General features: G+C 37.1%; 1 protein-coding gene and 2 pseudogenes across 1 annotated transcript; 2 read left to right on the plus strand and 1 right to left on the minus strand.

Moving 5' to 3' along the window:
- The first annotated feature begins 816 nt into the window (after positions 1–816).
- Positions 817–2,685, plus strand: LOC132185346 (uncharacterized; annotated as a pseudogene).
- A 7,909-nt stretch (positions 2,686–10,594) lies between these two features.
- On the minus strand, positions 10,595–12,484 carry LOC132185343 (uncharacterized). Its single transcript, XM_088518329.1, has 2 exons — positions 11,891–12,484; positions 10,595–11,446 (listed from the first exon to the last, which is right to left on the minus strand). Exons 1-2 carry the CDS (start codon positions 12,482–12,484, stop codon positions 10,595–10,597), a joined length of 1,446 nt encoding a protein of 481 aa, XP_088374455.1.
- Positions 12,485–20,215: 7,731 nt separating this feature from the next.
- On the plus strand, positions 20,216–25,309 carry LOC132185332 (putative disease resistance RPP13-like protein 1; annotated as a pseudogene).
- The last annotated feature ends 252 nt before the right edge of the window (positions 25,310–25,561 follow it).

Below are 25,561 nucleotides of genomic sequence, written 5' to 3' on the forward strand. Positions count from 1 at the left end.
TAAAAGTGACTCTTCAAATTTAACTTTTATTTGAAGAGCTCTATATAGATGCTCTAAAAATGTGAAAAAATAATATCGTGTCTGCCCGTCCCCCTCCCCTTTTTCTAAGCAAATACAAAAATAACACGAATGAACCAAAAACAATTAAGAAAAGGAAAAAAGGAAACTCAACAGAAAAATGAAGGCAACAACTAAGGATGAATGGCAAACACAACACTGGTCAATGAAAATGGTGCACATGTAATGATTGCTTTATTTCAAGAGGAATAATAGATACACAACTTAGAGACACAATTTTGGCCAAACTTTGCTCTTATGTGGTCATCTTTTTTTTTAAACAAAAAAAAAATTATGAGTAATAACATCCTATGTGGTCATTTTTTATTTGGTTTTTTTTTTAGTGGTATTTTTCTTCAGAATAATGACCATTTAAAAAAAATAAAAATAAAAAATGACAAAAAAAAAATGACCACATAGGATGTTAGTACTTCAGAATTTTTTTTTTTTAAAAAAAAATGACCGCATTAAAAATAAAATAAAATTTTTTTAAAAAAAGTTCACGTTTACTGTTCCAAGTTGTAGACTGTAATTTAAAGGCTCGTTGCATTACCAACTAAGGATGCATGGCAAACACAACATTGGCTAATGAAAATGGGGGAATGATTGCTTTATTTAAATACCTTGCCTGGTGGGTCCGCCGTATATTTTTTTTAGTAGCTCACATGAAGACCAGTGACCTCTAGCTAGCAAGTCTATGTAAGTTCTTGTTGTAGTTTCTTCAATCTTCACATTCACAAGTGAAAAATGTATCAGGAAGCCAATATGGCTGCACTTTATGAAGCCTCAAGGGATGGGTGTATAAGCACCTTAACCACATTGATCCAAAGGGATGCACGCATCCTTGATAGAGTTTCACTCACATCCTTTAGTGAGACCCCCTTACACTCATCTACTTTGCCTGGCCACCTTGAATTTAGTAAAATTCTTGTCAGCAAGAAGCCTAAATTTGCAGAAGAGGTAGACCCGTTGGGACAAACCCCTCTTCACTTGGCGTCTGCTGAGGGCCACACTGAGATAGTACAAGCATTGTTGCAAACAAATATAAATGCTTGCTTAGCTCGTGATCAAGATGGGAGAATTCCTCTCCACTTAGCTACAATGAGAGGAAGAATAGAGATCATAGAAAAGTTGATTAAAGCTCGACAAGAGTCCATCTTGATGAATCTCGAAGGAGACAGTGTATTGCACTTGTGTATTCGATATAATCATCTCGATGCTCTGAAGTTGTTAGTGGAATTGACTAATGGTAATGAATCACTCCTCAGCTCCAAAGACCATAATGGCAACTCCATATTGCATTTAGCAGTGATGCTCAAGCAAAAGCAGGTGCGCTAACAATATCAATGGCTACTCTCTTAAAAGAGATTTTTTATTTTTTATTTTTTTCTAAGTTATATATGACATAGAAATTATTTTAGATCTACTTTTTGTATTCCATCCCTTTTTCACTAGTCTGTTTGTATTCATAAAGTAGGACTATATATATATACACAATAAGTTCAAAAAAAAAAAAAAAAATCACGATCCCTTTGTTTGATGCGGTTCTTCTAAAGATCATGCAAACATTAGTAAATAACTCAAGAGAGATCATTCAATGTGGTTCAATTAAATTTAGTTGGAGTTGTTGTACAAGTGCTTTTAGAATTTCTGCTAGTTGTTTGATGAAACAATAGACTATTGACTTTATGCAGGCAATAAAATACATACTTTCATTTTCAAAAATAGGAGAGGCTAATGCCATGAAGAAGATTGGTCTCACAGCTTTAGATGTCTTAGAGGCCTACGTCTATCCAAGAGATGTGAAATGGTTTGAAATCCAAAACATTCTCAAGGAAGCTGGTGTCAGAAGATCAACGAATCGAAATCCTTCCCTATCACCAACACTGAGTAGTAATGGTGTTGATGAAGCACAACCATCTCAATCAAGGTTTAGGGGATGGTGGGAGTGCACTCGTTCATCATTAGTTAAACACTTGACGCACGAGGAAAATTGGATCCAGGAAACACGTGGTATGTTGATGGTAGTAGCTACTGTGATTGCAACCATGGCTTTCCAAGCTGGAATCAGCCCACCAGGGGGTGTTTGGCAAGAAAATAGAACAACACCAATGAGAGGTTTCAATTGTACGGAAGATAATATATGTAAAGCCGGCACAGCTGTTCTTTCTTATAATGATCAGGATCATGATGACTACCAATTGTTCTTATCTTACAATACCGCCTCTTTCTTTGCATCTGTGTCCGTCATACTTTTGGTCATTAGTGGATTTCCTCTTAGGAACAAGTTCTTTATATGGCTTTTGACAGTAGCCTTGACTATCTCCGTCTGTTTCATGACACTTAGCTATCATAGGGCAATCACTTTAGTGACCCCGATGGATATCTCAGGTACATCTGCCACGGTCTGGATTACATTTGCAGACATTTGGCAGGGTGTGATTGCGTTTGTTAGTTTGGTTCTCATAATTCGTCTGCTTTCTTGGATTGACAAGAAATTGCTCGAGTTCATATGCAAGTACTAAAAAACGGGTCAAGCAGAAAACTCGACTAATGTGTAAGAGTAAAATTGTCATGATGAGAATCTGGGCTAGATATTTGGGAATAAAAATCTTATCAATTCATTGATAAGAAAGAAGTTGTTACGGATAGGGTTTGGGTAATCTCATTGTCATCTTTATCGTTGGATTTAGTGATAAGTTCATTAGTCATTGAATTGTATTATGATAATTGGTGATGTTATGTATAAATAAGTGGTTGAACGATGAATAGAGCATGTTGAAAGTCTCCCAATAAATTATAGTCGAATGATGCCTGGCTTCTTCAAAGTACTTAGAATTTTGTCTTAAAAGTTCTTTTGAGTTGATCGTCAATATAGGGTCCATAACAAAAAGTGCTCCCTGGTTTATTCCAAATTTGTATCATTGCCTAGGTATGAAGGCTCAGATGGATCTACTTGAATAAAATGTACAATTAATGGATCTGGTAAGGGTAACAACACTTGATGAAACGTCTCATTGAGTTGATGGTGAAAATATAAACTAGACTCCAAAATACAAATAGAGGTAGGTGAATAGGTGTTTAACAAAAATAATGCGGAATTAAAAATATGGTTAAATACCTTTTTCCTATGTGGTTTAACGACTTTATTTTTACCCACCTTAGTTTCAATTCATATTGCAAATCATACCTCAATTATTGATTAAAATGGAGTTAGCACTCCCAATAAAAAGCTGATACGTGGCAAAAAGAAGTATTAAAATAAAAAAATTAAAAAAATTAAAAAAATAATTAATTAATAAAGAAAAAACTAAAACACCTAAAAAAAAAAAAAAAAAAGCAAAGGGTGGCTGGAGCCACCCCTTTGGTCCAGGGCCAGCTAGGGTGTGGCCGAACCACCCCCAAGGGCCATTGGGGGTGGTTCAGCTACCCCTAAAATGGTTTTTGGGGGTGGCCGAAACTACCCCCATAGGCTTTGGGCAGTGGTGGATCCATAAATTTATCTTAATAGGGACAAAAATAAAATAATAAAATATAATGAAGCAGGCTTCACCAAACAAAATTACGGCATCGTAGCAACCATCAGCAATGAATAAGCACAAAAGAAAAATATTGTGGTAGAATTCCAAAAATGGATTCATATGATTGCGGAAGCATATAGTGTAGTTTCTTTCTCGGCACAAACCCTAAGTAAGCGAAAGAACGAAGCTTTTTAAGCAGTCTTACTTGGTAGAAACAACGGTGAAGGATATCACCTTTATGAGGAAAATATCAGAACCTTCTTCACCGAGAACCTCCAAACTCATAAGAATATAAATGGAAATGGAGATGTTCAAGGAGTTCTAAAAACAAAATAGATATTTATAGATCTGCAGTTTTATTTCTTTCTGTCTTAACAGGGATTATCTTCCGTCATGACAGAAAGGCCAAAATTTAATATTTTGAACCATCCTCGTCATAACCGAAGTTAATCCTCGTTAAGACGCAAAGAATAAAACGACTAAATTTGAATACCCGTCATGACGTGCCATCCAACGAGAAAGTTGAGAGCTTCTTCTGGAGTCCTGTTACGAGCCCATCATGACGTGCCATCTGATGAGAAAACATAAAGCTTTCCTTCAGTGCCATCATGAGCCCGTTCTAATGTGCCATCTGACCAGAAAACATGGAGTCTCCTCCTATGTCCCGACATGAGCCCGTTCTGACGTGCCATCTGACAAGAAGGCAGGGAGCTATCCTTGAGTCCTGTCACATGCCCGTTTTGACGCCCCATCCAATAGGAAATGCTGAGAACTCTATCAAACATCCAATCTTCACCCCGACACTTGGGGAAGAATTAGAAATTACAAACAAATGTTTTGATCATTAAATAAGGCCGAAGGTGCAAGAGGGGTCTCCCTCCAATGCCTAAATCAATACTTCTTAGTAATATATTATCAATGCACAATAATTCAGTCTAAAGTTATACCTAAGGTACATGCCTATTTGTAGCCATGTCAGACGTGGCTAGTGCTTTTTTTTGGGTCGTTATAAATGGTATCATAGCCATCTAGTAACTCCAAATCATGTGGTACTGGAGCACTGCATGATATGGCCCTGATGAGAATATCAGGAATTTAAGAGGAGGAGTTTGTAACACCCTGATCCCATCTTGGGAAGATGAGAAGAAGCCCACATAGAGTGGATTGTTTATAAATATGGAAAAGCCCTTTCTAAGTGGTATGATATTGTCTGCTTTAAGCCAAACCCACATGGTTTTATTATTGGGTTTACTCTCAAAATGCCTCATACCATTTAGAAATAGTATATTTCATATAAACACATCATCTTTTTCATGCCCGGGCAAAATGGGACGTCACAATCACCCCCTCTTAGGATCCAGCATCCTCGCCGGCGACCCTCATGGTATCAAAGTCATAGCTTGGCCTGAGATGGGCGGAGCAGGGGTGTTACAAGCCTATGAGGGTCGCCAACGAGGACGCTGGATCCTAAGACGTGGTGATTGTGACGTCCCACATTACTTGGACATGAAAAAGATAATGTGTTTATATAGAATATTTTCTTTCTAAATGGTATGAGGCCTTTTAGTGGTAAATCCAATAATAAAACCATGCGGGTTTGGTCCAAAGCGGACAATATTATACGACTTGGAAAATGGTTGTTACACATGGTATCAGAGCCATAGCCTAGCCTGAGATAGGGGGAAGCATGCACAAGCCCATGAGGGTTGCCAGCGAGGATACTGTGTTCTAAAAGGGAGTGATTATGACGTCTCACATTACCTGGGCATAGAAAAAATGATGTGTTTATATGAAATATACTCTCTCTAAATAGTATGAGGCCTTTTGGGGGCAAACCCAATAATAAAACCATGCAGGCTTGGCCCAAAGTGAACAATATCATACTACTTAGAGCAGGAGTGTTACACTTCTACTCCAATTTAGCTTAGAATAGATATCTTATCCGGATTTCATGGGTTAAGATTAGTCCCCATTAATATTCAGGGAATGAGACCCAACTATACCATCCTTTATTCCTTCCGGGATGAAGTGGTTACCTAACTCCCAGGGAGATACCTGCCCTGGGTTTGTATGTAGCAGGTGAGTTTTGGCCCTAGGGTATATCCAGTCCTGAGGCCCAATCTATCTGTTTCTTGTCATATTCTCCCAAGACAATTCCATTCCTGGAGTGAACGTTCTCCGCGTCCTCCTAGTATACTCCAATCATGGGGCCTTGGTATATGGGCCTTGGATTGGTAGCTCTTCATGGGACGATGTTCATATTGAGGCTCCTTAATCTTCTAATAGGACCGTTGAGTGGGATTATTCCCAATATTTTCCATTTTGTAATTTATCAAGAATAACAGTAGCGACATGTGACTATTGCAAATAATGCATTTATTCAGTTGGATCGTTAAAAAAATATCATCATTTTATTTTATTTTATTTTTTTTTTTTTTTTTTTTACTTGTAATACTTTGCATTTTCACGAAGGTGAGAAGGCGATGGCTGGCCTCTAGAGCACTATGTTGTGTCAATGAAAGAGTCTCCCAAAGAAATTGTCCAAGAAATTGTCTCTCTCTACCTGATTGACGCTTGTCCCCTAAAGACAGTCAGGATCTCTCTTTCGAGAGGCAAAACCATACCCAATTCAAGTGAGATGGATAGGAACAACTACATCTTTTATATTAGATTTTACAGGTATAATAGTGTATATGTTATGGATCGGAATCCCCAGTAATAGCTAGGGAATTGCCCTTCAACTTTTTTAAAAATCTTGACTATTGATTCACATTCAATGATCTAAAATCCGCCACCTGTCCACTAATTAAAAAATTAATATTTAAATTTTTAAATTTTAAAAAGTATATATATAAAACAAAATGATAAAAAAGTAAAAAAATAAAAATAAAAATATATGGGGTGGCCGGCCACCCCACCTAAGACATGGGGGTGGCTTTCGGCCACCCCAAGGGCCGGTTGGGGGTGGCCAAAGCCACCCCCATGGCCTTAGGGGGTGACCGAACCACCCCCTATGGCGAAATGGGGTGGTTGGCCACCTCCTAGGGCCAAACCCAAAAATTTGGAATTTTTTGGTTTGGTCAAATTTTTGGGTTTGGCACCATGGGGGTGACCGAAATCCACCTGCAAGGACCATGGAGCCACCCCCCAACCTGCCCTTGGGGGTGGCTTTCGGCCACCCCATATATATATATATATATATATATATATATATATATATATCATTTTGTTTTATTTTTATTTTTAAAAAAATAAATAGTAAAATATATTTTTTTTTTTTAATGAATGGACATTTGGCAGATTGTAGACCATTGGATGAGAATCAACGGTCAAGATTTAAAAAAATAAAATTAAAAAATAAAAAATAAAGGGCAATTCCCAAGCAATCCGATCCATATGTTATAGGGTAATGTCACGGTCTTGACATTCAATTAAGGATTAAATATATAATTGATACATGTGGTTTTTTGTTTTTTTGTTTTTTTTTTATGAGAAAGTTATTTGAATTTTAAAACGGATAAAAATTTGATACTTATTTTTTACGAATTTATTAATTTGATACTTTAGTTTAAAACTTTAACGAAATTTTTCCAAATGTGGGAGAGAACCCGTATTATAACCAAAGATGCTCAAGATTTGTTTCTTTCACTCTCTGATAATTGATATAGTCTTATCCGAAAATATTAAAACATTAAGAAATTCTGAGAATAACTATTAATTATTTGGGAATAACTATTCTCCCAAAATGAAGAATAGTATTCCTCTAAAAAAATTAGGAAATAGGTATTTCCACAAGAATTGAATAGTTCTAATCATAATATCCTAAAAGATCTTTCTCCTTTTTTTTTGGCACAAAAAAATAAAAACATTTGTATTGGTCGTCTCTCCTATGGGTGGTCAACACTCTAATTGAACCTTCAAGGATGGTCAGCCATTGCCTAGCCCCGCCACCACCAGGGATCGTGTTGAGGACCAAGGCCCTAAGCTCACACGCACCACCTTCTTGTTTAGCGGTGAAGGTCTCACAATCAATGATCGTTAAAATATTAATCAAACACAACTATGCATACAGATATAAATTCACATTGCAACACAATGAGCTACAACAGACGATCCAATTAGGAAATCATAATTGGAAATTAGGAAATCATAAAAATCTCAAAAAAGCAGAGAAGTCAATAGATAGAAAGTTTAAACATACATCAGCAACTCAAGACTCTTATTTTATGCGAGAGGTGGTGCCTCAGGTGGAATATGATGCTATGGAATGTTTGAAGATGGGGCAGGCGGCGGGCTTTGCTGTGATCTGTCAAGTAGTATTTTTCTCAGGTCCATACCTACAAAAGCCCATAACCAAACATTGGTGAGGCACAAACCAATTAAGCAGTCCTCGTAATGACATAAAAATGATTACAATGTTAATAACATTTAAAGTGTTATGAATATTATGTATCAAATTTGGATTGGAATCCATAAAAAATTAAAAATTAAGAAAGTGTATGATACGTGAAATGACTATTACATTAGGAAATGAATAGCTAATATTCATAGGATATTAGGAATAGAAGAATGTTAAAGTGTATGATACTATATTCATAGGATATTAGGAATAGAAGAATGTTGAATGCAATATCTATTTATATTATTTCCAATCGATAATAGCTTTTATAAGGTCTTGGCACAAATTAAGACATTAGTGTTTTTTCGTAAGAGGTTGACACCACAGCTTAAAACAAGAAAACTAAAGAGAAACAAAACACCATATACACCAAATTTACACCTTAAAAAAGAATTTATCGACCTTTTACATTAACCGCCCATCATGCTACCGTCGTGCCGGTAAGTTCTCTCTCCAGGAGAGGAGCAAATATGCTCTCTTTTTTGTATGATTTACCGATTAGGCCGGATTTGCCCGATTTTCAGGGCCACATTTGTGTTTGAGCACAAAAGAAAACATCCACCCAAACCCGCCAAACCCAAATCGCATGAACCCACCCTTGTGAAGCCCAATTTGTTTCCTTCATCCAAGCTTATGAGTTCCGCAACAATGCCAAAGAAAGACCATGTTCTTTGACCAACCCAACCACCGATACATGAACACACAACTTCGCGATCTCCTCAATTTTGTGTTACCCATGCCCATCGCTACAAACATAGACCAAAATTGCCATGGAGTTCTGCTTGATGAAATGAAGACGGTGGCCTGAACCTAATGGATGATCCCAGAAAGAGAGAGCTAGGGACGGAGATAAGGGAAAACTTACCAACATGGCGGTGGCGTCTGGCTAGTCGGTGACATCCGGCATCTAGCTTCTAGCTGGGCGGCAACCTAATGGGTAATTAACGTAAAAGGTAGATGAAGAGTTTTTTTACTGTGTAAATTTGGTATGATCCAGTATTTTGTTCCCATTTAGTTTTTTGTTTTTTCCAAGCCGAGTTGAAATGCACAGAGGTCTTGATTTGATTTGTACAAAGAGCTTAAATAAGTTATTCTGACCTTAAAAGAAGTTATTCTCCAGTCAATTTGACGAAAACATTAAGTTTTCACTGGAATTAGACAAAAATTACTAAAACACACGCACTTTTTTAAAAATATATATATAAAAAAAAATAGACTCCATTTGTTTAAAAAAGTGAAACTTAAACCGCAAATTCTGACAACTGGCTGCTAAAAGATTCCAGCGACCAGAGGTGGATTCTAATTAAATATCTTCAAGACTAAAAATTAACCAATTTATGGAATAATTATATCATTCCATGAGTTTAATTCTTGTCTCAAAGGTAATTCAATCGGTTGGGATCACGCCTAATGAAGCGGAGGTCATTAATTCAAATCCTTATCTTCCCTCTTATGCGGACATGTCAAAAAAAAAAACAAAAAAACAAAAACAAAAACAAGAACAAAAACAAATTAAGTTCAATATACTACCCAGAATCATTGTGTCCAATTGAGATTGGATTTTAATTATGACCAAACCTATTGGCAGACGTACGTATATTCCCCAGCAACACTAAATTTGAGACAAAAGAAAAGGAAAAGCATATGAAGCGTTTTTAGGGAATAGTGATAAATACCATCTCATATGGTAGGAAAAAATAATAATAATAATAATAACAAAGCCGGGTTTAAATCCATTGCTTACATCCCATGCATATCAGAAATCAACAAGATACGATCTAATTACGTTTATGGGAGAAAAAAGAATAAAAGATAAAGGAAAAAATGGTTGGGCTTCCAATATTTACTGCAGCGAAAAAATAGAGGAAACGAACCTGCATGAACCTGAGAAAGCTGAAAGGTAAACATGGAGGCGATGAATACGATGAGAATGAGAGGACGAAATAAGGCAGAGAAACCATCCATGGATCTTTATGATTAAACCAAGACCTTTATTGATACCTTCAATATATTGCCTCATTTTAAACAAATAGGGCAGTGAGCGGAAGTGATCAACTTGACCAGAAAAAAAATAAAATAAAAAATTACTTTTTTTAAAAAAAAAAGGAAAAAAAAAATAGTGATGAGTCTGGAAAGAGAGTCATTTGACCCACATAATCATAATCATTGATGAATATTTGTTATCAAAATGGATTCATATCTAACCCATTAACTCCGTCGAGACTAATGGGCATGAATGACGCGAATTAAAAGCCGCGTAGTGGAATTCTACGCAAGACCACAAACTTGAATCAAATATATCAATGTCTAAGTCAACAGGGTGAAGACCCAATTAGGTGGCATGATTGAATATTGACGCCAATGATAGCTAAAGCTTCTCAACACATCAATGTGTCATGCCAAATCCATATCAAACAAAACCAGATTACCAACTCTAATTGATAGAAGACCAAAACGTATCCACAAAACATGAAGCAATATCCAAATTCAAGCCAAAATTCAGCAACAAAAGCATGTCAAATTTCTTTAACATAACAATCTAGCTAATAGAACACATACCACAATAGCACAGTTTTCCCATCCCCAACCGAAATCTCCTCAACAAGATCTGCAGATCTTAGACATTAGCTAGGTCTTCAGCAGGACCCCTTATTGACTTGCATATGAAATTGCCCAACTTCTTCACCATCCAAGAGAGTGGGGCAATTATGTGAATCAAATCAACAATCACAGCCACTCCAATCAAAATAAATATTGATATTTTGGCCAGCGAGTTAGGATTGACGCGATAGTGAAGTACGTGTAAATAGGTAACTTCATTCGGTGTCACCAAACTCAGTGCCTGCATATAGGCAAGTACCAAGCTCGCGATGGACAAAGACATGGAATATGTCAAAAACCATATAAAGAACTTGCTTGTAAGAGGAAATCCACTAATGACCAAAAATAAGACGCACACGGATGCAATGAAAGAGATGGTATTGAAAGATAAGAAGACTTGGTAGTCATCTGGATAGAAATAAGCTAAAACTGATGTGCCGACTTTGTGTTTTTCTTGCCAAACACCACCTGGTGGGCTGATCCCAGCTTGGAAGGTCACGGTTGCAATCACAGTAGCCACTAACATCAATGTGCCACGTGTTTCCTCGACCCAATTTCCCTGCCGCTTTAAGTGTTTAACTAAAAACAAAGGAACGTATTCCCACCATCTCTTAAATCTTGATCGAGATCGGTGTCCGGATTGCAGTGGTTGTGCTTCATCAACACCAATTCCACTCGGTGTTGGTGGTAGGAAAGAATTTAGATCTGTTGATCTTCTAACACCAGCTTCCTTTAAAATGTTTTGGATTTCAAAACATTTAAAATCTCTTGGACAAACCTCTAAGACATCTAAAGCTGTGTAACCAATCCTGTTTGTAGCATTAACCTCTCTTTTTATTTGCGGTACTGAAAGTAAGTATTTTATAGCCTGTACAAAGACAACATTTTATTGTTTCATCCAAAAACTACCAGAAACTCCATGAGCACTTCCGCCAAATAAATGTAATTCAGCCCCAAATAAATGTAATTCAACCACATTGAATGATCCTGCTTGGAATAGTTTCTAGTATTTGCATGATCTTTTGGAGAATCGTATGAAAAGAAGGGATCTTTCCATTTTAGGTGCACATGTATGAAAATATTGTGATTCTTCCTTTATTTTTTTTTTACTTGTTCTACGAATATATCTTCTTCAAATATAAAAATTTGGTCATACTTTATGAACACAAGCAAACTTACGAAAAGGGAAGGAAAAACAAGAAGGAGATCTCAAATAATTTCATACACCTGGATAGAGTGCTACTTTATATATATATCACTAGAGAAAGAAATATGTCTTCTAAAAGACTAGCCATAGATATTGTTAACGCACCTTCGTTTGCTTGAGCATCACAGCTAAATGTAATATAGAGTTGCCATCATGGTCTTTGGAGTTGAGGAATTCATCGCAATTAGACGATTCCACTAGCAATTTAAGAGCATGTAGATGATTATATCGAACACACAAGTGCAAAACACTATCTCCATTGAGCCTCACCCGGATGGACTCTTGCCAAGCAATAATCAACTCTTTTATGATTTCTGTTCTTCCTCTCATTGCGGCTAAGTGGAGAGGAATTCTCTCATCTTGATCAATAGCCAAGCAAACATTTCCATTTGCTTGCAACAATGCTTTTACTATCTCGGTGTGGCCCTCAGCTGAAGCCAAGTGAAGAGGGGTTCGTCCCAGCGAGTCTACTTCTTCCGCAAGTTTAGGTTTCTTGCTGACAAGAACTCTACTAAATTCAAGGTGGCCAAGCAAGGCTGTAATGTGTAAGGGGGTCTCACTAAAGGATGTGAGTGAAACTTTATTAAGAATAAGTGGATCCCTTTGGATCAAGGTGTTCAAGGTGTTTACACACCCATTGAGAGAGGCTTGATAGAGTGCAATCATATTCTCTTCTTCAACATGCAATATTCTATCCATCCTTCACTTGTAAATGTGAAGAATGAAGAAACTTCAACAAGAATTTATATACTTACTACTTACTAGAACTGATGACCAATAAAAAAGGGAAAGCCCCGCGATCTTTCCTCCCTTGATAACACAATTTCATTCTTATTCAACATAAGAAAGAAGAAGAACATCTGAAAATATATGGCCGACCCTTGGACGGCTGGTTCATGGGAAACTGCGAGGATGCAGCTGCTTGTGTTTAAGTAAATGTCTCTCTCAGAGGAGGGTGTGAATTGGTTGTTGAAATAACGCCGCCCCTTCATATGATAAGACGACTGGATTGCCAAATCTCCTTCTCTTATCTAAATTATGTGTTCAAAATACTCACCACAAAAGTATTTATCAAACACAGCCCACGCGTAGAGATGCTTGATGGCCGGGGTGATTTATCCTCTTTTGAACTTTGATTATTGTTGACTTTTAATTCTATGAATTGATGAATAATTGTTAATGGATTCATATCTATTTACCCATGAACTCCTATGAAACTAATTTATATCTATAGATTTGGGCATGACGTGAAAGCCACGTTGAGGAATTCATGACCCGTGCTAGATGTGGGTTCATGAAATTTGGGAAACTAAAGACAAGGTCTTATTCTTTGAAGACTTGCGTTCCCTTGGTTTGCATAATAGATTCTTGGAATCAAATGACTAGAAAAGTCAAAAAATTATGGGGTCCGACGGTAAGACTTGTGGAAAGCAATTTCCTCGAACTTTCATTCATAACTCCGCTGCTACTTCTTCTTCTTCTATTTTGTTTTTTGTTTTTTAATAGAAATTTCTTTCAAACGAATCTGAAAAAAAATATTCTTCACTTCATTTGAAATAGTGTCAAGTGTCTATAAACATTTAAAACGTTAGTCTAATTTCTAAAGTCATTAATAGCAATTTATTAACTTAGACTAACACTTTAAATATTTATAAACACTTAACACTATTTTAAATGGCTTAGAAAATATTTCCTTAGATTGATTTGAAGCAACTTTCTGTTCTTTTAAAAGACTACGAAGTCAGGCAAGGCCATGACTCTAGCCCCAAGTCTTAAATAGGTAAACATAATTAAGTATGTTTTAGTATACATTTTTGGACTAAAAAATTTTAGTTTGGGCCGGTTCGGCCCTTTGGCTCCTTGTCCACAAACAAACGTGAACCCATATGGCCTATAAACAAATAATAGGTGTCTTGCTATCAGGCTGCCAAGAGTCAGATAAGTGTCTGCCAAAGTTTGATGTGACTTTATTAAAAATAAATAAATAAATTTGTAAAAAATTCTCTTTTCCTAGTCCTACTAGATTTTGTTATTATTAATTTTTTTTTTTTGTTAAATTTTTGTGAGTTAATATTTAATTTCTAATGCCTCAAAATTTATTTTTGGATTTAAAACTAAAACCTAGGGGTGGAAGGTTAACCCTTTAAAGATGGTATCACTTAAAATTGATTTTATCATTCTAAATTTAGTGTTAATACCTCAAATTTAGTGTTAATATACCTCAAATTTGAATTTTCCTTTAATATCTCCCTTCTTCAATTTTTTTTTTTTTTTTTTTTTGTTAAAAAAAAAAAAGGAGGTGAGACCCTTGAGGCAGCCGGAAACCTCAATTCAAAAAATAGTCTCATATGGATCAGTTTTTCCCTCCCACAAGTAATGTTGTCTTATCATTTATTATGCTTCTGTTGTCCCTCAAATGGACTTCACAGCTTGGATTTATTTAAATAAATTCAAGGCCAAAAACTTGTCTCGTCAAAAGACAAAAAGGTTGAGAAAAATGCAGCAAAAGTTAACAAAAAAAAATAATAAAAAAATAAAGAATAGAAAAAGAAAAGGCAAAGAATGAATAGGAAAAGTACAAAGCAATTATTTGAAGAAAAAGGAAGAACGTTTTTGTCATTCTTACTTCCATCTTTTTCTTTGCCGCCTTTTTTTTTTCCGAGTAAAATTGAGAAACTTTCATTGAGAAGAATCAAGACAGAGTAAGTGCTCTGTGGGAACAATCACAACAGTGCGTTCATCTCTGAGTCTACAATCAAATCGATACAGGAAGGGGTCACTTCCACCCAAGATTTACAATGTCAAAGAAATGCCCATGGGCCTCCTGGTGCAGAAAATAGGAGAGAGATATAGACCTCAACCGGATACAAGCTGCAGATATATGTCTTGCAACTGCTGGAGAAAATATTTCTCTTTGGCTGCATTGTATTTAGTTATACTACTTTTTTCTTTATTACCGGTGACAAAAATAGCCACCTCGAGGAAGTTTTGGACAGAAAGTAATAAGTATTGGATTCCAAATAATATGAATGATAAATTGATTGATTCCTTCAATAAAACAATATATGAAAAATATGGTACAATTTTAGAATTACTATGCTTTGGACAAAGGCAACATTACGTTTGACGAAATCATTATGTTTTCACTGAAATTAAACAAAAATTACTAAAACACACATTTTTCTTTTAAATAAATAAATAAAATTGAGACTCCGTTTGTTTAAGAAGGTGAAACTTCAACCGCAAATTTTGGCAACAATCGGCAGAAAGATTCCAGCTAACTCCGGCAACCAGAAGTGGATTCCAACTAAATAGCTTCAAGACTAAAAATTAACCAATTGATGGAATAATGATATCATTCCATGAGTTTAATTTTTGTCTCAAACCTACGCTTAAAGTTCAACATACTACTCGAATAATTGTTGGATCCAATTGAGATTGGATTTTAATTATGACCAAACCTATTGGCAGACGTATATTCGCCAGCAACGCTAAATTTGAGCCAAAAGAAAAGGTAAAGCATATGAAGCGTTTTTAGGGAATAAAGTGATAAAAACCAATACCATCTCATGATATGGTAGGAAAAAAAAAAATTAACAAAACCGGGTTTAAATGCACTGTTTACATCCCATGCATATCACAAATCAACAAGATAAAGCAAAAAATGGTGAAAGTTTCAATTACTGCTGTGAAAATTAGAGGAAACGAACCTGCATGAACCTGATAAAGCTGCATGGTAAAGATGGAGGCGATGAATACGATGAGAATGAGAGGACGAAATAAGGCAGAGAAACCCATGGATCTTTATCTTCTTCTTTTGGATGAAACCACCACCTTCATTGATGCCTTCAATATATAGCCTCATTTTAAATAAATAGGGGCAGTGAGTGAAAGTGATCAACTTTGATTCTTACATAAACTTTTTGACTTTTAATTCCAGGAATTGATGAATATTTGTTACAAAAATGGATTCATATCTAAACCATTAACTCCGTCGAGACTAATGGGCATGAATGACGCGAAAGCCGCGTAGTGGAATTCTACGCAAGACCACAAACTTGAATCAAACATATCAATGTCTAAGTCAAAAGGGAGAAGACCCAATTAAGTGGCATGATTGAATATTGACGCCAATGATAGAGCTTCTCAACACATCAATGTCTCATGCCAAAACCATATCAAACAAAACCAGATTACCAACTCTAATTGGTTGACGACCAAAACGTACCCACAAAACATGAAGCAATATCCAAATTCAAGCCAAAATTCAGCAACAAAAGCATGCCAAAATTGTTTAACATAACAATCTTGCTAATAGAACACATACCACTTGGCACAATTTTCCCATGCACAATTTTTCTGCCGCTTCCAATGTTTTGCTAATAATGAACGAACGTATCCCCGCCATCTCTTAAAACTTGATTGAGCTGGCTGTCCGGATTACAGTGGTTGTGCTTCATCAACACCAATGCCACTCGGTGTCAGTGTCAGTGGCTGGGAAGAATTTAGATCTGTTGATCTTCTAACACCGGCTTCTTTTAAAATGTTTTGGATTTCAAAACATTTAAAATCTCGTAGACAGATCTCTAAGACATCCAAAGCTATGTAACCAATCATGTTCGTGACATTAGCCACTCTTTTTATTTTCGGTACTAAAAGTAAATATTTTATGGCCTGCATAGAGACAATATTCTACTGTTTCATCCATAAATTACCAGAAACCCCAAAAGCACTTCCACAAAACTGCTCCAAATAAATTTAATTCAACCACGCACATTCATTTAGCTATGATGCTTGTTAATACAAAATATCTCCTAAAACCCAAACCAAAAGGCCCACTTCGAATAAGAGGCCCACGGCTCACCATGATACCAAGGCACTAAGCCCAAGATCCAGCAAATCATGACACGATCGCCTGATCGTGTTAGATCCGCACTCAAGCATGCAGTTACGCCCCATATCAAAATGGTTGCATGCCAAATTACGTAAACCCTATAATCAAGGGAGCATGATCACTCTCCAAACAATCAAATCTGGGAGTTACAACCAAAATCAGAGAGCAACCAACCAAATCTCTCCTAAAAGGAGTCTAGGTACACGATGACTTATCCATTCAATCTCCCAAATGATCTTAAAGATGATCTTCTATTGGAACCACTCCCACGTATCAATGGACGTCGAATAAGAGTCTAGGATTCTTCCACTCACTCATAGCCTCTATAAAAAGAGGAGCCACCTACGATACAAATAAATACTCAATTCTACTCTTATCATTCTCAATTATTATTATTTCTTATTATCTATCTTACTCAAATTCTCACTCAGGCATCAGAGGTGGCACGACTACCACACCCTCCACTTCGTGGTCTGTCACTAGTGATACATTTTTTCATTCTTAGCAGGCTTTGAAATCAAATTGCTACTAGGGTTGACAACCGTCTCAACAGTTGGTGCCGTCTATGGGAACGACGATCATCTAACGATTCAAAGTTCAATGTTGTGCCAAATACTACCTAAATTAATAGATAATATTTAGTACATTTTACTCGTAAGTGCACAAGATCAAACGATAGTACAGTGCAGCAAGTACGAGATTGATCCCACGAAGATTGTTGATTTTATTTAGAATTGATTAAAAATATCAAGTTGTCACTAAATTGATATTGTGAAAAAGAAATAAAAAGATATAAAGATAAAGTAAAGGTAGGGCTTTGATATCTACCACTAATTATACTCAAATAATATAACAATATGCCAATGATCCAATCATATTATGTATACCTAATGTTTGTCAACCTAAGGGCATGGGTGTATACTCCTTAAGCTATTGATTTTCCTAAGCAACGAGTTAGGCATGAGTGTATACTCTAACTCTTTTATTTCTTAAAAGATTTAGCATATATGTATACTAAGTTGTTCTTTAAGAAAGCATAAATTTATGAAAATCGACAAACACACTCAACCTAGGACATGAGTGTATACTCCCAGTTTTTTATGTTGATTAACTCAAGAATCCGGTGTGGATTTCTTTTGTTACTCTTATTAGACCCAGGACTCGGTGATCCAAATTAATTTAATTAACTAATTCATACCACATGCATATAATGTTCAGTCACATACATATGAGGAATTCAAGAAAACATGAATTAATCAAGTTAAGCCCTCCTTAAGAGTAGTTACACATAATTAAAATAAAACTAAAAAGAAAAGGTAAAGAAAGAACCGAAAACCGCTCCAAGAAGTAGGCTCCAATTCCTCTCCCCAAAGTTGTCTCCTTAAATTTTCTTCTGAATTGTGAGGCTTAGAGGTCTATTTATAGGGCTTAGGAGAGTCCTAGAAGCCCTAGTAATCCTAGGAAATTCGGAGATTTAAGTCCTAGTCCAACTAGGATAAAGAAAACCTAAGTCCAAATCGGAATAGGATTCGTCTAGAATTGCGTTCCTATCTTACGGGGTGATTTTTTCATAGCGGCGCTCCGAATTAGGAACATTCTATATCACAATGATTTGTATCATTTTAAGTTAGCTTTCCAATGCCGCTTAAATCACCTCAATTGGATATTTGAGCTAAAAGTTATGGTAAAAATACCGAGAAGTGTGCAGAATCCAATTTTTTAAGTCAATCCGATTTTGACTCTAATTTGAGAAATTTCGATTTAATCATTTCCTTTATTTAATTAAACTTAACCATGATTGGTTAAGCTTAATCATATCTTCTAGGTCTTCCCAATTTGTCCTTTAAGCTTGGAACTTTTTCGGAAACGCTTTATTTTCTTCCAAAAACCTATAGAACAAAGAAAATACAAAAATGAAGTAAAATAGCACAAATTAATAATACTAAAAAATTAACACATATAAGTTTAAGGACAAAAATATGAATACTTTGGCACTTAACATTCAAACAGGACAAAAGTCATGAATGGTATCCACGAGATCTCAAGGCCAAACCGAAAACACAGCCAACATGACCAACTTTCCTCCCCTATCAGAGAACGTCAATCTACATGATGCTGGCAACTACGAAACTGAAGAGACTCCCGCCGAGTCCCCTATCTTTGGTCCACACCTGCCAGATAGCAGGCATCTGAGGACCTAAAAGGTCCAGAACGAGCACATGATGGAAACCTTGCTGCAGAGAAGCTACAAGAACCCGAATTCGGAGAAGGACTCGACGAGTGCTGGGTTACAACTGGGAACGTCCAGTGGATCAACGTGCCACCGGTAACCAAAGACATTGGTTCAGCAGATGCGCATATAGACACCATCCAAGCTACGCTGGATAGCCTAACTTAGCGATTGAATGGCTCCCGCTCCATAAGTCACGACTTCCTGGCGACGAACCTGTCATTCACCTAGAAGATCGTAGAGGTTGATTTACCCGAGAAGTTCAAGTTGCCGCACATGGACCGTTACGATGGAAGCCAGGATCCAGTGAACCATCTCGAAACCTACAAAGCTCACATGACCCTTTATGCGAAAGACAAGTTTGGAAAGAAAATACACGAGAACACACATCAATCACACATGTACACAAAGAGTTTACGTGGTTAAGCCCAAAACCTGGCCTACGTCCCCCAACAAGAGAGTTCCACTATGAGCAAATTATTACAACTCACAGTACATGCCTATACCACTCAAATACATTTTGCCCTATAGAAAAGCCCCACACACTCCTCTCAATGCAATAAGTGATAATTAAGTTAAAGGACAAAAACACTCACTCTCTTGCACATCCCTAGCTCTCTTCTTTGTTACTCGCTAAAAGAAAAAACTCTCTTCTTGGGATTACTTATGTGGAGCTACTGCCCCCTTCACCACAATAGCCGAATGGCTATATATAAGCAAAGCTCACAATTCTCTTCTAAACATAGCCTACAATTGTTGACAATATGGCTTGCACTTATTGTTCCTTTTATCAAAGCTTCTAGAGGGATGAAGACTAATACAACCAATTAGCCTCAATTGTCGACAATCTCCTAGAGAAAAGTATAGCATGCCAATTTTTCTCCAACCACCCTCTTTTGACTTTGAAATACAAGTCACAACCAACAGTAACAACGTTGAGATTTTGAAATGGAGAGAATCTGTTTCCTTAATGTAACATTGGAAAAACCGCTGCTATTGATTAGAAATAACGAGTGGAAGGCAACAAAATAAAACAGAAATATTTTAGTAGTGGTTTATTTAAAAAGCCGCTGATATATAGAGTTATAGAGATTTCTAAATAAATAAACATAAAAGAAAATAGAAAAATGTGGAGATTGAGAAAGATCCCAGAAAGCACGCCACAAATTAACAGCGAATAACAAGTTTTGAGAGTGCCCAATTAAGTTTTCACACAAGATTCCATTCACTTGTGCATTTGAGTGCTTTGCCTATCTTAACTTCCATCGTTTCTTGCTTCATTCCTTCAATTCCTACCAAGAAAACCATGAAAGAGTTGATTGTTTCTTCAATGAAGAAAGTGGGAGAGCTCCTTGTCTCTTCCTTCATTCAGTCGCTGTGTGATCAACTGATGGCTTCCGAGTTTCTGGACTTTGTACGCAGAGCGGGCCTTCAAGAAAATCTGAAAAAGTGGACGATGAAGCTGGCAACAATTCAGTCAATGCTCGATGATGTGGAGGAGAAGCAACATACTGAGAGGGCTGTGAAAGAGTGGTTGAATCATTTGAGACACTTGGCTTACGATGTGGACGACATAGTGGATGAGCTCACCACTTATGCATCCACTGCTCAAAGTCAGGCTCGCCCAACTAAGGTACCAAAACTCACCTCAGCTGCTTGGGTTACTCCTTTTACTCCAAGTTATGTTAAGATTAATAGTATGTTGGGGTCAAAGATAAAGGAGGCCACAGATCGATTCAATGAAATTGCGTCTCGAAAAGATCAACTGCCTTTGAAAGAAACTACCGATGGAAGGTCACATAGGAAAACAGGAGTGCTGGCGCCAACTTCTGTAATGACTGATGCTCATGTTTATGGTAGGGAAAAAGATAAAGAGGCTATACTTGAATTGTTGCTTGGTGAAAAATGTTGTGATGCTGGAGTATCTGTGATTCCTATATTTGGCATGGGAGGTATAGGAAAAACAACTCTAGCTCAACTTGTATACAATGATGAAATGGTGCAAAGCTCTTTTGAAGTTAGAGCATGGACTTGTGTTTTTGAAGACTTTGATGCTGTTAGAGTGACTAAAGCAATTCTGAAATCTGTCACCTTTGCAAGCCGTGACAACACTGATTCGAATTTGTTACAAGTACTAACAGGGAAGGACGAAAATGATCTGGATTTGTTGCAAGTCAAACTACAGGAGAAATTGAAAGGCAAGAAGTTTCTAATAGTTCTCGATGATCTTTTGGAATGAGAAATACCATGATTGGACTATCCTACGTGCTCCTTTCCTAGCAGGGGCTTCAGGAAGTACAATTGTCGTCACAACTCGCAATGAGGGAGTTTCATCAATGACGGGTACCGTTCAAGCCTATCGTTTGCAAGTGTTGTCAAATGATGCTTGTTTGTTTGTATTTACCCAACATGCATTGGGGGCAAGCAACTTCGATGAACATCCAAACCTTCAAGATATTGGTGAAAAAATCGTTGAAAGATGTAAAGGCTTGCCTTTAGCAGCAAGGACCCTCGGAGGCCTCTTGCGCACTACACGGGACCGTGATGAGTGGGAGGAAGTACTTACGAGCAAGATATGGAATATACCAGATGAGAGAAGTGGAATTGTTCCAGCTCTTATGTTAAGCTACGACCATCTCCCTTCACATTTAAAAAGGTGTTTTATGTATTGTTCAATACTCCCCAAGGACTATGAATTTGAAGAAAAGTAGTTGGTTCTGTTATGGATGGCAGAAGGTTTAATTCAGCCACGAGAGGGTGACAAGGAAATGGAAGATTTGGGTAGCAAGTATTTTCGTGATCTGTTGGCAAGGTCCTTTTTCCAACAATCAAGCAACGATAGATCACAATTTCTGATGCATGACCTCATCAACGATTTGGCCCAATGGGTTGCGGGAGATATATGCTTTAGAATGGAGGATCAAATCAAGGGTAGTAATGGAAGGAGACTTCCTGAAAAGGCTCGGCACTCTTCTTACTTGGGTCGGAGATACGATGTCGCTAAAAAGTTTGAGTCTTTTTTTGAACTCACATATCTTCGTACCTTCCTCCCACTTCCACGTCCCTGGGAAAGTTATTTGACTCAAAATGTTCCTCATCAATTGTTGCCGAAATTACTATATTTAAGAGTGCTCTCTTTTAGTGGGTACCGCATAGTTGAGCTACCGGATTCAATTGGTGATTTGAAGCATCTACGGTACCTTGACCTTTCTTACACTTTAATTAGAGGCTTGCCTGAATCAACAACCACTCTTTACAACTTACAAACATTGATATTGAAGAAATGTCGTTTACTAAAGGAATTGCCTTCGAAGTTGGGGAACTTGGTCAGCTTGCGCCATCTCAACATTCTAAATGCAAACAAGCTGGAAGGAATGCCTCTTCAAATAGGTAAATTAACTCATCTCCGAACATTATCTAATCTAATTGTTGGAAAAGGCAATTGCTTCGTGTTAAGAGAGCTAGGTTCCTTGTTGCATCTTCGAGGGACACTCATCATCTCACAATTGGAGAATGCAACTGAACCCAAGGATGCAAGCAACGCTAAGTTAATCGAAAAGCCCGATCTTGCTGCATTGTGCTTGGAATGGAGTGCCAAAGTGAATGATTTACAAGACCGAACAAGTGAGTTAGACATACTTAACATGTTACAACCTCACAAGGCTTTGAACAAGCTCACTATTAGGTGCTATGGCGGAACAAAATTTCCAACTTGGTTTAGAGGTCATTCATTTCCTCATATGGTGTTGCTAAGGATTGAAAAGTGTAAAAAGTGCACATCATTGCCACCAATCGGCCAACTACCATCACTCAAACACCTTTTCATTAGCGGCATGGAGAGTGTGAAGAATATTGGTTTTGAGTTTTATGGGGAAGGTTTGTCACAACCTTTTAGATCCTTGGTGACTTTATGTTTCCAAGATATGGCAGAATGGGAGAAATGGAGCCTCAAAGAAGAGTTTCCACACCTGCGTGAGCTTTCAATTAGAAATTGTCCTATGCTATTGGAGAAGTTACCAAACCATTTTCCTTCACTAGGAAAAGTTGTAATAGAAAGATGTCAAAAATTGGTGGTTTCAATTTCAAGCTTTCCGGAGCTTTGCCAACTACAAATTGAGGAATTGACAGGGGTGGTACGCAGAAAATGGACGAGGATGATCTTGCGAGAATATGGTCTTGCGAGAATATGCTGATGTTGGTGGACGAGGATGATACCATCAGTACTTGTAGTAGCAACTCATCTCTTCTCGAGTACTTGTGTATTTTTCATTGTCCATCCCTCAAATCCTTAATCCCAAGCGGAAAATTGCCTACAACACTCAAATACCTCAGGATTAACTTTTGTTCAAAGTTGGAATCGATAGCGAATAGATTCCATCACAACTCGTCTCTCGAAAAAAATGTTATTTTGGATTGTAAAAACCTTGAATCCTTACCCATGGGCATACACACCCTCAGCCATCTAGACACTATTCATATTCTAAGTTGTCCAGCTCTTGTTTCCATCCCAGACGGAGGGTTGCTCCCTGCCAACCTTCGAAAGTTGAGGATTGATGATATGGCCCTACCCAAATGCATACACACCATCACCTCACTTCAAAATTTACAGATTTGGAGTCGTCCAAGCGTGGTATCATCCTTTCCGGAACAGGGTTTTCCCGCCAACCTAACATCACTCGAAATCAGGGATTGCAACATCATTGAGGACTTGTTGGAATGGGGGTTGCACAGGCTTACCTTTCTTAGACATCTTGAAATCAGCGGTGGATGTCCGAATCTAGAGTCCTTTCCAGAGAAGTTGCTACCTGCGTCTCTTACTAGCCTCACCATCCAACACTTCCACAATCTGAAATACCTGTCTTCCTTTCAAAACCTCACCTCTCTTGAAAAACTGTATATCGTAAATTGTGTAAATCTCGCATCCTTTCCAGAGGATGGCTTGCCTCCCTCACTCCAACGACTTCGTATCCACAAGTGTCCTCGATTGAAACAAAGCTGCAAGAAAGATAAAGGACGAGAGTGGTCCAAGATAGCCCACATCCCTTGCATTGAGAAATAAATCCAAAGGTTAGTTATATTACTTCTAGCTTTTCTTCGACTTCCATCAGGGAAGGCTCAGTTCTTCTCTTAGAAGTAATTCGGGATTTTGATATTCTTTCACATTTTTCATCTCCTTTGAAAGATTTAAATACATTGCATTTATTTTTGTTTCTCTCATTTCTTTTGTACATGATGAACAGCCTACGATTGGGGTTCAACAGAGCCGTGATCTCTCGAAGTGAGACAGATGATCAAGTAGTGTTTATATTTGCCTAAGAAACAATCCTGATGTTTTGGAACATAGGTTTGTATATTTGATCATTTTCCTATTTTGGAGTTTTGTACTTTTCATTGGCATTGAGTTGATATTAGAGGCTCTTTTGTTTGCTTCTGAATGTTGGCGTTGGAGAGATCCTGTTGCTCATTTTTGCCAATGTTCTTGTTGGGTTCGCGTAATGCACAACAGGTGTTTGTTGAATTGCCTCAGTGACCAAGCGGAGAGTGAAAGCCGAACATTGAAGTTTTTCATAAATATGGGTGCCTGTTGGCTTGACAAAAGAGAAGAAACCTGTGAGTTCAACACTCCTAGCCTAAACACCTAGCCCATAGCATATATGCATTTTTTTTTCCAATGATTTGGCATCACACCCTTGTAGGTAGAACCCGAAGTGTTCAATGAAGAAAATGTTGGTCCTGAACAGGATATTGATGGTAATATTTTGCTCCTTTGTTTTTTCTGATTTATTCATTGATAAAAAATGGGAATTAACTTTGTTGCATCAATGGAACCATGCTGATCCAGTTACATTTCTATCAGCGTCTTTCAAGCGAAATAGGTATGGAGAAGGGAAGCGATTATCCTAATGCAGTATTCCCAGGAACAAACTGATTGAGATTATGAATATAAAGAGGTATGCCTTACTGCTTCTGCAATTTTTAATTTTTTAAGTGATGTTGTGAATCCAAATAGACAAATTCCTTTTTAATTGATCAAGAGTATGGCTGTTATTATTATATGTTTATTCTCATATTACAACAAAGTAGTTCGAGTAGGAAGTCTTGCCCTAATAGGTTCATATCTGATGAATCTTTCTCCCATCTTCGTTGTTCGCAAATATATCAAAAGGCTGATGCCTGATAGAAGTTGTTCAGAGATTCTAAGTGTCATCTGAAAAAGGTCTGTGGAAGACTGCTTTCTTTTTGCTGATATGTTGTTTCCTTCCTAAAGTGGTCATGACGTTTTCTTAACTTTGCTGGTTGTTGCTAAGATTGCTAGCGTAGAGGAAATGATTACTTATACATGTATATTGGATTATCAAGATTTCTTTTCTCCTTACTAGGGATTTCTTTTGCACTTACTGTGAACTAGGGTTGCATTCCTCTACCCTTTTAATGAGATTGCATTACTTTTTTTTAAAAAAAGGTATGATCAAGATTTCTTTTAATATATTAGATGTGTCATTTGTTAAGAAAATGCTATGATAATGAAATGGACAATCTATTTTTCAATATTTAGAGGTGTGCAACTCTGCTTTGCAGTTTCTGCTGCCTTTTGTTTTTTCTTTGCTCTTTTTTAGTTCTTTTTCTCTTTAAAATTTTCTTTGCAACCAAA

This window comes from Corylus avellana, chromosome 7 (genome assembly GCF_965113065.1).
Source record: "Corylus avellana chromosome 7, dhCorAvel1.hap1.2, whole genome shotgun sequence".
NCBI lineage: Eukaryota > Viridiplantae > Streptophyta > Magnoliopsida > Fagales > Betulaceae > Corylus > Corylus avellana.